At 62.4% G+C, this 13,778-nt stretch overlaps 2 protein-coding genes across 5 annotated transcripts; one reads left to right on the forward strand and one right to left on the reverse strand.

Annotated features, from left to right (window-relative positions):
• Positions 1 to 193: 193 nt before the first annotated feature.
• Positions 194 to 8,412, forward strand: TK1 (thymidine kinase 1). 2 transcript variants are annotated; one of them, XM_036269426.1, is made up of 7 exons: positions 194 to 330; positions 436 to 467; positions 2,322 to 2,432; positions 4,774 to 4,867; positions 6,731 to 6,820; positions 7,306 to 7,425; positions 7,514 to 8,412. In XM_036269426.1, the coding sequence occupies exons 1-7, from the start codon at positions 265 to 267 to the stop codon at positions 7,721 to 7,723; spliced, it is 723 nt and encodes a 240-aa protein (XP_036125319.1). In that variant the 5' UTR covers positions 194 to 264; the 3' UTR covers positions 7,724 to 8,412. The 2 variants fall into 2 exon arrangements, with proteins under 2 accessions (XP_036125319.1, XP_036125320.1); XM_036269427.1 differs by lacking the exon at positions 436 to 467 and having other exon boundaries at positions 222 to 330.
• Positions 8,413 to 10,533: 2,121 nt separating this feature from the next.
• SYNGR2 (synaptogyrin 2) lies at positions 10,534 to 13,726 on the reverse strand. 3 transcript variants are annotated; one of them, XM_036269963.1, is made up of 4 exons: positions 13,606 to 13,726; positions 11,616 to 11,853; positions 11,149 to 11,288; positions 10,534 to 11,049 (listed from the first exon to the last, which is right to left on the reverse strand). In XM_036269963.1, the coding sequence occupies exons 1-4, from the start codon at positions 13,702 to 13,704 to the stop codon at positions 10,852 to 10,854; spliced, it is 675 nt and encodes a 224-aa protein (XP_036125856.1). In that variant the 5' UTR covers positions 13,705 to 13,726; the 3' UTR covers positions 10,534 to 10,851. The 3 variants fall into 3 exon arrangements, with proteins under 3 accessions (XP_036125856.1, XP_036125857.1, XP_036125858.1); XM_036269964.1 differs by lacking the exon at positions 13,606 to 13,726 and adding an exon at positions 12,008 to 12,738; XM_036269965.1 differs by lacking the exon at positions 11,149 to 11,288 and having other exon boundaries at positions 13,606 to 13,717.
• Positions 13,727 to 13,778: the final 52 nt, after the last annotated feature.

The following is a 13,778-nucleotide window of genomic DNA, read 5'->3' on the forward strand; positions in this document are numbered from 1 at the left end:
CGCTCGCCCCGGGCCCCGCCCGCGTCCTGGTTCCCCGAGCCCCGCGCTCGCCCCGGGCCCCGCCCCCGTGCTGGTGCCCCGAGCCCAGCCTCGCCCCGGGCCCCGCCCACGAAGGGACTGGCTGCGGATAAACTCTCCCGCCAGTTCCTTGGCCGCGCGGTGATTGGCCCACGCGCCGGGGTAAAGGCGGGCGCGCGGGAACCGGCGCGAGCTTCCGCAGCGGTGGTTTGTGTGCTTCCAGTTGTGCCAACTTTCCTGGGTGCCATGAGCTGCGTCAACCTGCCCACCGTGCTCCCCGGCTCCCCCAGCAAGACCCGGGGGCAGATCCAGGTGCGGGGGCGGGGTCCTGGCATACAGGGTCGGGGTTGGGGTCGTGACCGGTGCCCTGGCGTCCCTGCGCAGCGGGCCCCAAATTGACCGATCCTTCTCCCCTAGGTGATTCTCGGACCCATGTTCTCAGGAAAGAGGTAATGGCCGCTCGGGGCTTGAGGAGTGGTCTGGGACCACGTTCTTCTCCTCCTCCCCCACCCCGGGACCTCAGCCTCCCTTCCCTGCTTACTCCTCCTCCCTCTCCCCCTGCTCCCTCTCCCCCTGCTCCTCCACCCCGGGACCTCAGCCTCCCTTCCCTCCTTACTCCCCCTCCTTCTCCTCCCTCTCCCCTGCTCCCCCACCCCAGGACCTCAGCCTCCGTTCCCTCCTTCTCCTCCTCCTCCCTCTCCCCCTGCTCCTCCACCCTGGGACCTCAGCCTCCCTTCCCTCCTTACTCCTCCTCCCCCTGCTCCTCCACCCCGGGACCTCAGCCTCCCTCCCCTCCTTACTCCTCCTCCTTCTCCTCCTCCTCCCTCTCCCCCTGCTCCTCCACCCCGGGACCTCAGCCTCCCTCCCTCCTTACTCCTCCGCCTTCTCCTCCTCCTCCCTCTCCCCCTGCTCCTCCACCCCGGGACCTCAGCCTCCCTCCCCTCCTTACTCCTCCTCCTTCTCCTCCTCCTCCCTCTCCCCTGCTCCTCCACCCTGGGACCTCAGCCTCCCTCCCCTCCTTACTCCTCTTCCTCCCTCTCCTCCTCCCTCTCCCCCTGCTCCCCCACCCCAGGACCTCAGCCTCCCTTCCCTCCTTCTCCTCCTCCTCCTTCTCCTCCTCCCTCTCCCCCTGCTCCCCCACCCCGGGACCTCAGCCTCCCTTCCCTCCTTCTCCTCCTCCTCCTTCTCCTCCTCCCTCTCCCCCTGCTCCCCCACCCCGGGACCTCAGCCTCCCTTCCCTCCTTCTCCTCCTCCTCCTTCTCCTCCTCCCTCTCCCCCTGCTCCCCCACCCCGGGACCTCAGCCTCCCCTCCCTCCTTCTCCTCCTTCTCCTTCTCCTCCTCCTCCCCCACCCCAGGACCTCAGCCTCCCTTCCCTCCTTCTCCTCCTCCCTCTCCCCCTGCTCCTCCACCCCGGGACCTCAGCCTCCCCTCCCTCCTTCTCCTCCTTCTCCTTCTCCTCCTCCTCCCCCACCCCAGGACCTCAGCCTCCCTTCCCTCCTTCTCCTCCTCCTCCCTCTCCTCCTCCTCCCTCTCCCCCTGCTCCCCCTCCCCAGGACCTCAGCCTCCACTGCCGGATCTCCCCCCCATGCCTTCCCTCCCGGGGGCCACGCCCTGAAACCTGGTCCTAGAGGAGGCTCTCCTCCCCTGCCCACCCAGGTCAAACCTTGCTTCCCCGAGCCCATCCCAGCTGCTTAGAGCTTCACCTCTCACTCAGAAGGGAGTGTCCAAGTCTTTTACAAATTGCATCCCCTGGGGGCCAGACCCGTGCCTCCTCCCGGTGAGACTGTTTCCTTAGATGGTCAGGAAACACCTCCACACCCGTGCGGCTTTGCCCCCCACACGCCCCCTATGTAATAGAACTGGATGGGGTGGGGCTATGAGCCCCTCAGAACTCCTGGCCCTCTGTCTATGGCCCTGGGGAACACTCCCCCCCCCAAATCCCTGGCCTGCTATGGTGAGGCTCAGGGTTTGCTCTTGGACCCAGAAGCAAAGGGCTTTCTTCGTGGCACAAAAAGGTTTTGTGAAGTTGGTTCCGACTGTGAAGACCTCTGGGAGGGGATCACTTTGGAATGCAATCTAGACCCCTTTCCTCTTCCTGTGGCCTCTGCATCCCCCCGCCCCCAATTCCCGAGAAACTTACTCCCCCAGCCCTTCCCCAGACCGCCACAGGCCATTCCTCCTGGCCTTTCCCACACTCTGCCCGCATCTTTCCGTCCGTCAGTGGCTATCTGTAAGCCCCCAGAAGGTGGGGGAGCCTGGACTGGTGGACGGGTCCTCCTCACCTGTCACTCTGCCTTCGCAGTACTGAGCTGATGAGACGGGTCCGGCGCTTCCAGATCGCTCAGTACAAGTGCTTGGTGATCAAATACGCCAAAGACACGCGGTACAGCAGCAAGTTCTCCACGCATGACTGGTGAGCCCCCGCCCCTTCTGCCCTGACACCTCATCTGAGAAGCCCCATGCAAGTTCATAGGGCACAGAACGTGCTGTCAGGCCTCTTCAGTGGGAAGGGTTAAGAAGGCTGATGCCTGGCACTGAATGTTCAAATCAGCAAACTTTCCAGGTAGCCTAAGACTTGGCCTTTCAAGGGACTCTAGCCCAGTGGTTCTTAGCCCCAGGGTCGGTTTTGCACTCCAGAGTCCATTTGGCAGTGTCTGGAGATATTTTTAGTTTTCGCAACTGGAGGAGAGAGTGCGTGCTGCTGGCACCTAGTGGGCGGAGGCCAGGGCTGTGCTGAGCACCCTGCAAAGCACAAGGCGCCCGCAGGACACAGAATGACCCACCACAGTTGTCAGTAGCCCCTGCCAGGGTGAGAACCCCCTTCTGGAGTTGGCACCTGTGCAGAGCTGGTTTTGTTCGGCCTACACATTGGTTTTAACTTTTTTTTTTTTTTTTTTTATCCTCACCCGAGGACATTTTTCCATTTTTTGTTCAGATAGAGCGGGAGGGAGAGAGAGAGAGAAACATCGACGTGAAGGGACACATCGAGTGGCTGCCACCCGCTCGACCAACCAGGGCCGGGGACAAACTGCAACCGAGGTACATGCCCTTAGCGGGAACCGAACCCGGGTCTCTCAGGACCGCAGGCCGACGCTCTAACCGCTGAGCCAAACCAGGCAGGGCTGATTTAACTTTTAAGTGGGCTTGTTCTCGCTGACTCCTTGTGGTCTTGTGGCCTCCGTGCGTCCCTCGTTCCTCTGCCTGCGCTCGGCGCACATTTCAGTCTGCACCCTGAGGTTGGGGTTAAACCGGGTTCCGCTCCTTGGCAGCGGACTGGGGCCTGGTGTTCCGAGCCTGAAGCAGCTTTCCCAGGTGGACCCTCCGGACGGGTCCACCTGAGCCCCCAGCAGCGAAGCCGTGCTTGGGAGTATGGGGTTTCGGAAGCCAGGCAGGTGGTGGGGCAGGTGCGGGACTTGGAGTTAAGTGTCTGGAATTAGAGCGTCCTTTGGGCCGTGCTGTCTGATGCGGGTCCACTTGTGCCTCCCAGTTTGCTTGCTCGTCCCTCAAACGTGGTGTCTGCTGCACATCTGGGTACCTCGGGGAGGACCGGAAAACCAGAGGCGGCAACACTGCAGTGATTAGAGGTTCGATTTCTGGAGCTGGTCAGATCTGGGTTAAATACGAGCTCTGGCTGAGTGTCACAGTCCTGTCGAGCAGGGGCTGTAGGGGTGGTGACTGGCACCCAGTGCTTGGCATGTGTGACAAAGCTCCCCGACTCCGCCCTTGCTGAAGCTGGAGCCGGCTTGCTCCCTGCCTGCCCCCTGCTTTTCTCCCTTTCGGGGGGAGAGGGGAAATTTAAAGTGCACGAAATAGTGGGATGATGGCAAGATGATGACTAAGCTGTAGGCGCTTTATTTTCTTATAAATACAGCTGCAAACTGCTGAGCCTCTCTGAAGACTAGCTCAGGAGCAGGCAAAAATGGAAACATAAGAAAACATTGTAGAAAAACATAGAAACTATTTAAAAAGACAGGACAAAAAACAGCACTCCTTTTCCAAAAGGCCTTGGCTGTGGGGGTGGGTGGAGCCCAGGGTATCGTTTAACACCCTGGAACATGCCCACACAAGGCCTTTCGAATGGCTGGGTGGGACCCTCCCCCGGGACACAGGAGGCAGCAGGTGGAATCCTGGCCCGGCCACCTGGTCACTCTGATCGCGGAGAAATCCCCTCACTGCCGGAGGAGCCAAGTGGAGGGAATTCTTCTAGGTCATCACCCTGCCCGGGCATGCAGGACCCACAGTCAGAGGCTGGTGCCGGTGGTGTGCCCAGGGCCATGTCACAGCTTTCCTGGGCCCTGGGTACTTTGCCTTCGTGGGTCTCTTCCTCCATCCAAAGAAAAAATACAACATGATATTTTATGACTGCATCGATATGAAGACAAATGTAATGCAAGGCTGAGTTGCATTTATCCTTCTGATTTTTAAACAAAATTAAAACATTTTGTTGGCCCCTAAAAGGGCCGTGGGCCCTGGACGCTGCCTGATGGGGCCTTGTCTGGGCCCCCAGCAGAGGCAGAGGAGAGCTACACATGGACCTGACTAATTTCCAGTCCTGAGTGGGGAGTGAAGTAGCCTGTGTGGCAAGACCAGTTCCACACAAGGGCCTTCAATTTCCCCTTCGCTCGGGCACTGAGCCAAGCCTACGGCAGTCTGCTTTGCCAGCAGTGTGGTCCCCAGCACCGGGCCCTGGCCCCTGCCTCCCGGTTCATCTCCCGGTCTCCCTTGCCTGCTCACACTCTGGCTTTCTCTCCCAGGAACACCATGGACGCGCTGCCGGCCTGTCTGCTCCGGGACGTGGCCCAGGAGGCCATGGGCGTGACTGTCATCGGCATCGACGAAGGGCAGTTTGTAAGTTGGCTTGTCATGGCCCTGGTCTTCCTGCGATCCCCCTGACCGTCCCCCTCATTTTGTTCTCTGGGTTAAACTGGGCAGCCAGTGGTGGGTTCACCGGTGTTCCTTTGGAAACGCATTAGCACTCCTGCTGCTGATGAGGTCACTGTCACCCTAGAGCTTACTCCCCCAGGCAGGCCAGGGTCTGCTCTCAGGACAGCGTGTCCCCGGGGTTTGGTTTGGCGAGTTTGTGAGCCTTCGGTGAGCAGTCCCAGCCACTGTGTCCCAGCGTGCTGGGTTTCGAGGACCAGCTTCCGTTTCTGGGCTCTCCAGCTGGCCCCTGGAGGTCTGCTCTCGTGGGCATGTAGCAACGCGCTGTTTTCCTTCTGCCTGACGCCGTTCTGCACGCGTCCTGTGCCGGCTGCGTTTCTCTCCCACTGTGGCTGACGTCCCTTCCCACGTTTACAGCTGCTGGATTCACTTCTCCGCTGCAAGCCTCCTTGTAAGGCCTCCCCGTTTTTCCCTTGGTTTGTCCTGTAGCGGATGTGACATACCCGGGCCGCTGTCGCATGCTGCAAATACTCCTTCCCTGTTCATCGGAGGTCGGGTTTTGTCTGCCATTTCATTTAGCCTTTTACTGTTTGCAGTTGAATGTTTACTGTCACAGGCTTCATTCCTGTCCCCAGTGGCCTTTGTGCCATCAGTGCCAGCGTGACTGCCAGGGAGCGGAGCCAGAGGTCATCTGGCTGCCGCCTGAGCCAGCCAGCTCTTGGCAGGATGACGATGGGGCTGCAAATCCACCTCCGGGCTTCCTGACCCCCTCTGGGTCCTCTCCACCATCAGACCTTGTTCCCTGGGGGTGCAGCCCAGCCGAGGAACGCCAGTGGGCAGATGTGTCACCGTCGTCCTTTTCTACATTTATTTATTCAGAGAAAGAGGAAGGGAGAGAGAGATAGAAACATCCATGTGATAGGGAAACATCCATCGGCTGCCTCCTGCACGCCCCCTACTGGGGATCAAGCCCAGGAGTTGAACTGGGTCCTCTCAGTCCATGGGGCAAGGCTCAATCCCCTGAGCCACACCGGCCAGGCTGAAGTTCCGTTTCAAATGTAACCTGGGTCGATGTGCTCCGGCTGCCATAAGGAGTCCTGCAGACTGGGAGGCTTGACCAACCCAGACGTCTTCTCTGAGGGTTCTGGAAGCCTGCAGTCTCGCTGTGGGCAGGGCTCTTTGGTCTGGGGTGGTGAGGAGGGATGGGGGATCCGTTCAGGCCTCTCCCTTGGGCTTGTAGCTGGCTGCCGTCTCTCTGTCTTCACATCAGCATCTCTGTATCTCTGTCCAAATCTCCCTTCTCGTAAGGACCCCGGTCATCAGGTTGGGTCCACCCTGCTGACCTTACTTGAGCTGGATGAGCTCTGCAGAGACCCTGTCTCCAGATAAGGTCATGTTCTGAGGTGGTGGAGGCAGGATTGTAATGTATGAATTTGGGGGGTGGGAGGGGACACAGTTTGACCCATAACATAACCCAAAACAGTAATGGCAGTAAATGCCAGTCGCGTGGTCACCAGGGGGTGTTTGGCAGTCACCTACCTTTGATGACTCAGGAAGCCCTGCTGCGGCCCAGGGTTCGGTGTTCCGGGGGAGGGGGTTGCATGTGAACAGGACAAAGCCTTTAGGTTGAAGAACCTGCTCTTTGTGGGCGTCACTATTGTGAGTAGGGGAGCTGAGGACCCTCTTCGTGCCCACAGACTAGTGTGGAAGGACCTGTGTCCCCACCGTCTCGGTGCGCAGGGGGTGCTGGTCCAGGCGGCAGGTCTTCTCCCGGGCCCGGAAGCTGGGGCTCAGGGTGGAAGCTCACTCGCTCCTTGGCCCCCCTTCCAGTTCCCTGACATTGTGGAGTTCAGTGAGACCATGGCCAACGCTGGGAAGACTGTGATCGTGGCTGCACTGGATGGGACCTTCCAGAGGAAGGCAAGGCGTCGGGCCGGGGCCTGGGGTGGGGTCCCGGAGGCAGGGAGGGCCGGGTGGGCACAGGCCCGTGTAGAGATGGGCAGCTCAGCAGGCCCCTCTCCCTCTCGACAATGCACTCCCTCCTTGCCCGAGTCCGGGCACTTCGATGAGCCAGCCCCAGCCCCCTGGTTTGCCCGGGAGGAGTCCACCCCAGCCTGGATGCCCGCTCTGGCAGGGGCTGGCGTTCGGGAGGGCGGGGCAGGGAGAGCCAGGTCCAGGCAGCTTCCTGGCTTCCGTGCTTGTGAATCGGAGGATTTCAAAGACAACCCGCCCGGAGGGGTGAGCGCCCACCTGCTGCCTGGAGAGGTGAGCGCCCACCTGCCGCCCGGAGAGGTGAGCGCCCACCTGCCGCCCGGAGAGGTGAGCGCCCACCTGCCGCCCGGAGAGGTGAGCGCCCACCTGCCGCCCGGAGAGGTGAGCGCCCACCCGCTGCCTTCCCCGTGTAGGCTTTCGGGGCCATCCTGAACTTGGTGCCCCTGGCCGAGAGCGTGGTGAAGCTGAACGCCGTGTGCATGGAGTGCTTCCGAGAGGCCGCCTACACCAAGAGGCTGGGCATGGAGAAGGAGGTAACTGCCGCCTGGCTTCTCCGGGGCGGGGGCAGCCTGGGGGGGCTGTGCCCGCTCAGCCCAGGCCCCGCTGTGTCCCCCGGGCCAGGTGGAGGTGATTGGAGGAGCAGACAAGTACCACGCTGTGTGCCGCCTCTGCTACTTCCAGAAGGCCTCGGGTCAGCCGGGGCTGCCCGCCGGGCTGGACAGCGAGGAGGATAAGGAGAACTTCCTGGCGCTGGGGAAGCTGGGGGAGGCAGCCGCCACCAGGAAGCCCCTGGCCCCGCATCAGGTCCTGCAGTGCAGCCCCGCCGACTGAGCCTGGGGGCAGCGCCCTCTAGCGGACACCTGCACCCTGTGCTGAGCAGCCCTTTCAGAAGAGGAAGTGGGGGCAGAGGAGGTTCCACTGGCTTGTGGAATTTCCTGTCTGCAGGGCCCTTGCCGGGCTGGGGGTCTGCAGTCCCATTTCCCTCTTTGCCTGCTCCCTGGTCTTTCTCAGTTCCCTTCCCCGCTGCTGTCACTCGTGATGCGCCGCAGGCCGGAGCTGGCCGTGGCTCCAGTTCTGCAGACGCGACCGCTCCTCTGGGGCGGGGGGCAGGCCCCTGCTGTTTGACGTCAGCAGGGCAGGCTTCTTCCCGCTGTGGCTTTGCTGCTGAGTTTCTCTTCTCACTGGCAAGTCGGGGACCAGCAGCCCCGGCTCGGCGCTGCGTCATTCCGCAGTCATTCCCCACCTCTCCGGGGTGGGCTCCGGGCACCTGGGCACCGCTGCACTTGTGCTTTCTTGCTTCTCTCCTTCCCTCTGGGCTGGAAATCTTTCCTAGTCTGATGATCACTTCCTCCAGAATTACAGCTTCTATCACGGGTGACACTTACCTGCTGGGGCTCAGGTCCCTTTTGCTCGTCTTTTGAGGGGGGCAGACAGGAGTAGTTGGGGACAAGGTCCCTGATTCTTCTGTTGTAGTGTGTGAAATTAATAACTAACATTAAAATGTACTGGTTGAGGCCCTGGCCGGTGTGGCTCAGTTGGTTGAGCATCGTCCCATGTACCAAAAGTCACCAGTTCGATTCCCAATCGGGGCACATGTCCAGGTTGTGGGTAATTCCCCTACTCAGCGTTTCTCTCGCATCCCCCCCCCCAACATCAGTAGAAACCTATTTAGAAGGGCACCAGCCGGCCGAACGCCCGCCCCTCACCACCTGGAATTCCCCGCGGCGCTGCAGTCGCCGACGTGAGCTGGGGGTTCTCCACGGCCTGATCTAGCACAGCCGCTCCTGACCACAGCCTCCTAAGAGGAACGTTCGCTGTTCCTTCTGTCCACATAGGTTTCGAGACAAAATGGGTGAACAGGCGCCGGGGGCCCGGGCTGGAAAGACGAGGAGGCTGCGCTCGTCCTGCCAGCGGGGCTGTGGGGTCAGGTTGTGTTTGTGAAACAGACACTTGGCCATTCCGGAGCCAAGAAAACGAGCTCAGCTGAGCCGCAGGAGGCTCCCAGGGAGGGAGACTGCGGGTGGGGTGGGGGTGGGGCCGCAGCTGTGCCCTGCGCCTGGGGTCGGGGTCCCAGGTAACACCGAGGTGAAGCACAGCGGAGGGGCTGTGACCCAGAACCCTCGTCGTTTTCACTCAGGATTTTGTTTACTCCTCACTGGAGGATATTTTTCAATTGGTTTTCAGCTGGAGTGGGAGGGAGGGAGGGAGAGAAATATCTATGTGAGAGAGAGAGTTGGTTGCCTCCCACAGGACCCTCGACCAGGGCCGGGGACAAAACTGCAACTGAGGAACGTGCCCTTGACCGGAATTGAACCCATGACTCCTGTGACTCCCTGGTCCACAGGCCGACACTCTAATCGCTCAGCCAAACCGGCCAGGGCTACTCAAGAGTGGGTCCCACTTTATTTTTTTTTAATCCTCACCCGAGGATATTTTCCCACTGATTCTTTAGAGAGTGGAAATGAGGGAGAGAAGAAGCATCAATGTGAGACACACATCAGTTGCCTCCCACACGACCCTGACCGGGACCGGGGATCAAGCCTGCAACCCAGGTACATGCCTTTGACTGGGAATCGGACCCTTTGGTCTGAGAGCTGTTGCTCTAACCACTGAGCTAACTAGCCAGGGCGGGACCACCTTTGAAAGGTACTGTCGTTGCTCAACAGGGAAGCTTGTGGCTGCGTCAGGGTCTGGCCCTGAGTGGGGGTGGGGGGCCAAGCCTGCTCCCTGCCGCCTCCTCCCTGGGACGGGCTCGGGGGGTGCTGTCTGCAGGAAGTAGAGGACCCTGGCCCCTGCCAGGGTGCCCCTCCACTGTGAGAGGCTGGGAAGGAAAGGGTCACTGGGGAAGGGGCATTCTGAGGGCCAGTGCCCGGGCGCCTCCACCAAGACCAGCAAGGGCACAGCGGGACCCTGGCCAGGCCGCCCAGAACACCTGCCTTATTTATAAGCTGAGCACAGTTGCTATTTTGAGACGATGGAGGCAGCGTGAGGAACGGGACCCCAGACGGGGAGAGGGCGGTCACTGGGCTCACTGGGGGGGCTGCCTGCCGCAACCTGTCCAAACTGACTCCTCCACCCCGCCCCTCGGGGCCCCCCAGAGTGGAACTCCTCTTCCTCCTGCCGAGGCCCAACAGAGACCGTGGGGATCATGAACGAGAAAAACATTTATTCCATCTCAGAACCAGAATCCGAGGGGCTGGTTGTCTTCCCTCGAAGCTCTAATACATTCAGAACAGCTCGGGGCTGTGGGTACACCCCAACCACCCGGCTAACAGGCAGAATATTTACATAAAGCTGGGTGTTGTCAGGCAAAGCCCCTCCTGATGGGGGCTGGCAGGATCACCGGCAGGAAGTGCTGCCCAGTGGCCCCTGGGGTGGGCACCAGCCCTGTCCCATGGCTGTCGGGAAGAAGGCCCAGAGGCACTGGCACAGGGAAAAGGCCCCAGGTCCCAGGGTCAGCAGACCCTGCAGCAACGAGCGCAGCTGCCTGACCTCGGGGCGGGAGGGAGGTGGGGGCACCAGGGAACAGAACAGACCTGAGTGAGGAGGAAGGGAGACCTTGCCTGGCACCAGCAACAGCATGTGGGAGGCCCCCCAGCCTCGTCTTTGGCAGAGAACCCCAAATCACTGGCCACCTCGGCCTGGACCTGGGCCCAGCTCCTTACGGGCTTGGGGAAACGAAGGCACTTCTAGCTACCAGCGGGGTTGGGGACCATGAAAAGCAACAACAAACGTGGGGCTAAAAACCCTTTTCTAAAAAATGCCCTTGAGGAGGGGTGGGGGAAGCCCTTGGGCACGGGCAGGGACGGCAGAGGCTCTCGAGCCTGGGCACGGGCCCTGACAGGCCCTGTGGGACCCGAGGGGCCAGCAGCTCCAGGAGGCAAGCCTTGTGGGAGGAGTCCAGGACCGAGGGTGCCCCCCAGGCACCCTCCCTGCGCCCTTTACCATCCCGGTGCAGCTCAGTACACAGGGGGCGGCTGGTAACCCTCGGTGGCCTCAGCATTCTGGGTGAAAGGTGGCTGCTGGTAGTTGTCCACAGCTGGGCCTGGGTAGGAGGCGTAGGCCGTGCTGGGGTCTGGGGTGGGGTCCACGTAGTTCTGGATGAAGTCGTCCACCCCAGCCTTGTAGCGCTGGTAGGCCAGGAAGGCCAGCAGGCCCTGCAGGGAGTCCCGAGGGTAGATTCCACCACCACCCTTCACCAAGCCCGCCACCACCCTTCACCAAAGACGCCAGGAGCCTGGCCCCCGGGCACCTACCCAGGAGAAGATGGAAAAGAAGCTGAAGGTGATGGCTGCGCGGGCCGAGTCCGCTCCCACCAGCACGTCTCCCAGCGGGGTGGCCGCCCACTGGTTGGTAAGGAAGCAGAAACCAACGAACCACAGGAAGGTCCAGAGGGCTGGGGGAAGGGCAGGAGGGCAGGGTCAGCTCCACGGAGGAGGCAGGCATCTCCCAGGAGCCTCCAGGGCTGGGCAAGGCACTGAGGCAGGAGCCAGGGTGGGGACTGGGTGCCAGCTCGGAACGACCCATGCTTGTCACCCGGCACCAGTGGGTTTCAGATGGCTGGGAATCCTGTGCATGAGCCTGTCTGGGACCCTGCGCCTCTCCCTGCCCCTCCCGAGGGCTCCTCCGAGACCCCGCAATCACAGGACCCTCGAGCTTTGGGAACACCGTCTGCTCCTATCCGCCTCCTGAGGGCCACAGAGGTGCCACAGGCAGAAGATACCTGAGAACAGCAGGTCACTGATGACCAGGTACTTGCGGTCAACGGCGTTGCTCATCTGGGGGAAATAGACGTCGACCACGAGGAAGAAGGCGCAGGCCAGGAAGGCCAGCACCCCGATGGCGCTGCCGTAGCGGCAGGCGTCTTCGTTGCGGTTGAACACGCAGTACCTCTGATTGGAGTGGTGTGTGTTGCTGTAGCCCTCGCCGAAGATGCACGAGAACACTATCAAGGCGAAGACCTGGAGGCAGAGGCGGGGAGAGGCTGAGTGGCCGCGGACAAACTCCCCGGGGCACGCAGAGTGGGGACCCTGGCCTCTCCTCCTGTCGCCCTCTGAACTTGGGGGGTGAGCCGATAGGCAGGTCGCTTTCTGGTGCCCAGGGCCTCATTCTCACTTCTGCCTTCTCCAGGGACCAGATCACAACTGCCCCGCAAGGCACATGGCTGGGGATTCCTGGGCTGGCGTGAGGAGACATGGGGATCTCCTGGGAGGGGCGAGCGCCGTCCCAGCTGCCTGCACGGAGCCCTCTTCGTGGCTGTGCTGTGATAGGGATCAAGGTGATCTGCCCGTCCCCACTTCCAATGAGTTTTAAACACGAGGGGCCATCAAATCATAGAAACTCAGGCTTGGAGTCTCAGCCCCTGATCACCGGCCTGAGTCACAGGCACGGTGCCCAGCCTCTGCCTGAATGCCCCAGTGCTGGGAGACCCCCACCGCTCAGAAAAGCCATGGGGGGGCACAGTGAGCAGGAAGACTCCCCCCTCCCTGCTCCAGGCTAGCCTTCAGAGCTAGCCCAGCTCTCTCTACAAGGACTTCCTGCTTCTTTGGCGCGTGGCTCCTCCCCTCGGAGAAAACCCCTGTCGGCCTCCCAGCCTAGTGAATCCTGATCACACAGGGTGCTCCATTCCAGGCCGGTCTGACCAGCAGGCCTGTGGACACAGCTCCACTCAGAGCCCTGGGGGGCTGCAAGGTGACCAGCCAGAACTCCGGGACTGGCCTAGGCCCTTGCGAACAGCCTCCTGTCACCTGGTCTCCTCCCCAGCCTTCAAGGCCACCACCATCTCCGCCCTAAGTCAGCAGATGCAGGACCAGAGTGGACGTCTGGCTCCCTGTGGGCCGGGCCCAGGCCTCCCCTGCCCCACGCGGCCCGGGCCCTCTCAACAGGCTTTAGGGCGGTCACAGGCCCCACCCCCGCAGGAGGTGAAGGCGGAACTCCAGGATGCTGGGAGCGGCTGCCAGGCCCAGCTGCTGGCACTGCCTTCCCGACACCCCGGCATCTGCTCCTGGGGCAGACCCTTCATTCAGGCAGGGAGAGAGCAGGGGTGTCGCCAGCGGCAGGCGTCTCAGAAAGTTCCAGTCCCAGGCAGGTGTGGTGTGAGCAGGGCAGGCCCAACCTGCTGCCTGCCCACCTGGTTCAGCTTTGGAAGCCAGTTGTCCAGGAATACGGGCCCGTCCCCAGCCTTCCCTCCCCCAGGAACCTGGTGCTGGAGGGCTCCCCAGCTTACGGGGAGGGGTACAGCCTAAAGCCACCCGATCTTGGCTGGGGAAGCAGACCTGTGGGCCACTCCTGCGTGGAAAGGAGATCCTGTTCCAGGGCGCTAGGCCGCCCCGCGCGCACACACCCCACCCGCACCCCACCTGGCTTGGGAAAGCCCCTTCCAGGTGATTCCCCGAGCTGGAGAGCTGGAGTCGCCGAGGGCCGGCCACCTGCCCTGGAGGCGCGCCGGCAGGGACACCGGCCCGCTCCCCGCCGCGCCTCCCGGGCCACCTGCGCCCAAGCCCGCGGTGGAGGGCGCCCCGCCGGGGGGCGGCGTGGGGGCGGCGGGGCCCGGGCGTTGGGAGGTGGCGGTCCCGGCCCCTCGCTCCGGCCCGCGCGCGCCGCCCCCACGCCGCGGCCCTCGGCCGCTTCCACCTGTCGCGCTCGCAGGCTCGCGGCGGGGCCTGGGCGGAGGCGGCCCCCCGCGCCCCGCGCCCCGCGCCCCGCCGACTCACCAGGCTCACGGCGCGCGCCGCCACCTGTGGCTGCGCCAGGAAGCGCCGCAGGTCGAAGGAGCCGCCCGCCTTGGCCGCGCCGTAGGCCCCGCTCTCCATGTCGCCGCCGTCGCCGTTGCTGTCGCCGTCGCTGCTGCCGACCGCCGAGGAGCTAGCCGGGCGCCCCGCCCCGG

This window comes from Molossus molossus, unplaced genomic scaffold, assembly GCF_014108415.1.
Source record: "Molossus molossus isolate mMolMol1 unplaced genomic scaffold, mMolMol1.p scaffold_m16_p_19, whole genome shotgun sequence".
Taxonomy (NCBI): domain Eukaryota; kingdom Metazoa; phylum Chordata; class Mammalia; order Chiroptera; family Molossidae; genus Molossus; species Molossus molossus.

Coding starts and splice junctions, on each gene's coding strand:
- TK1 (XM_036269426.1), top strand. CDS start 265: ATGAGCTGCGTCAACCTGCCCACCGTGCTCCCCGGCTCCCCCAGCAAG. Junction 468..2,321: donor CCCATGTTCTCAGGAAAGAG/GTAATGGCCGCT, acceptor CTGCCTTCGCAG/TACTGAGCTGATGAGACGGG. Junction 6,821..7,305: donor ATGGGACCTTCCAGAGGAAG/GCAAGGCGTCGG, acceptor TTCCCCGTGTAG/GCTTTCGGGGCCATCCTGAA.
- SYNGR2 (XM_036269963.1), bottom strand. CDS start 13,704: ATGGAGAGCGGGGCCTACGGCGCGGCCAAGGCGGGCGGCTCCTTCGAC. Junction 11,854..13,605: donor CGGCGCGCGCCGTGAGCCTG/GTGAGTCGGCGG, acceptor CTCTGCCTCCAG/GTCTTCGCCTTGATAGTGTT. Junction 11,050..11,148: donor TCTTTTCCATCTTCTCCTGG/GTAGGTGCCCGG, acceptor GACTCCCTGCAG/GGCCTGCTGGCCTTCCTGGC.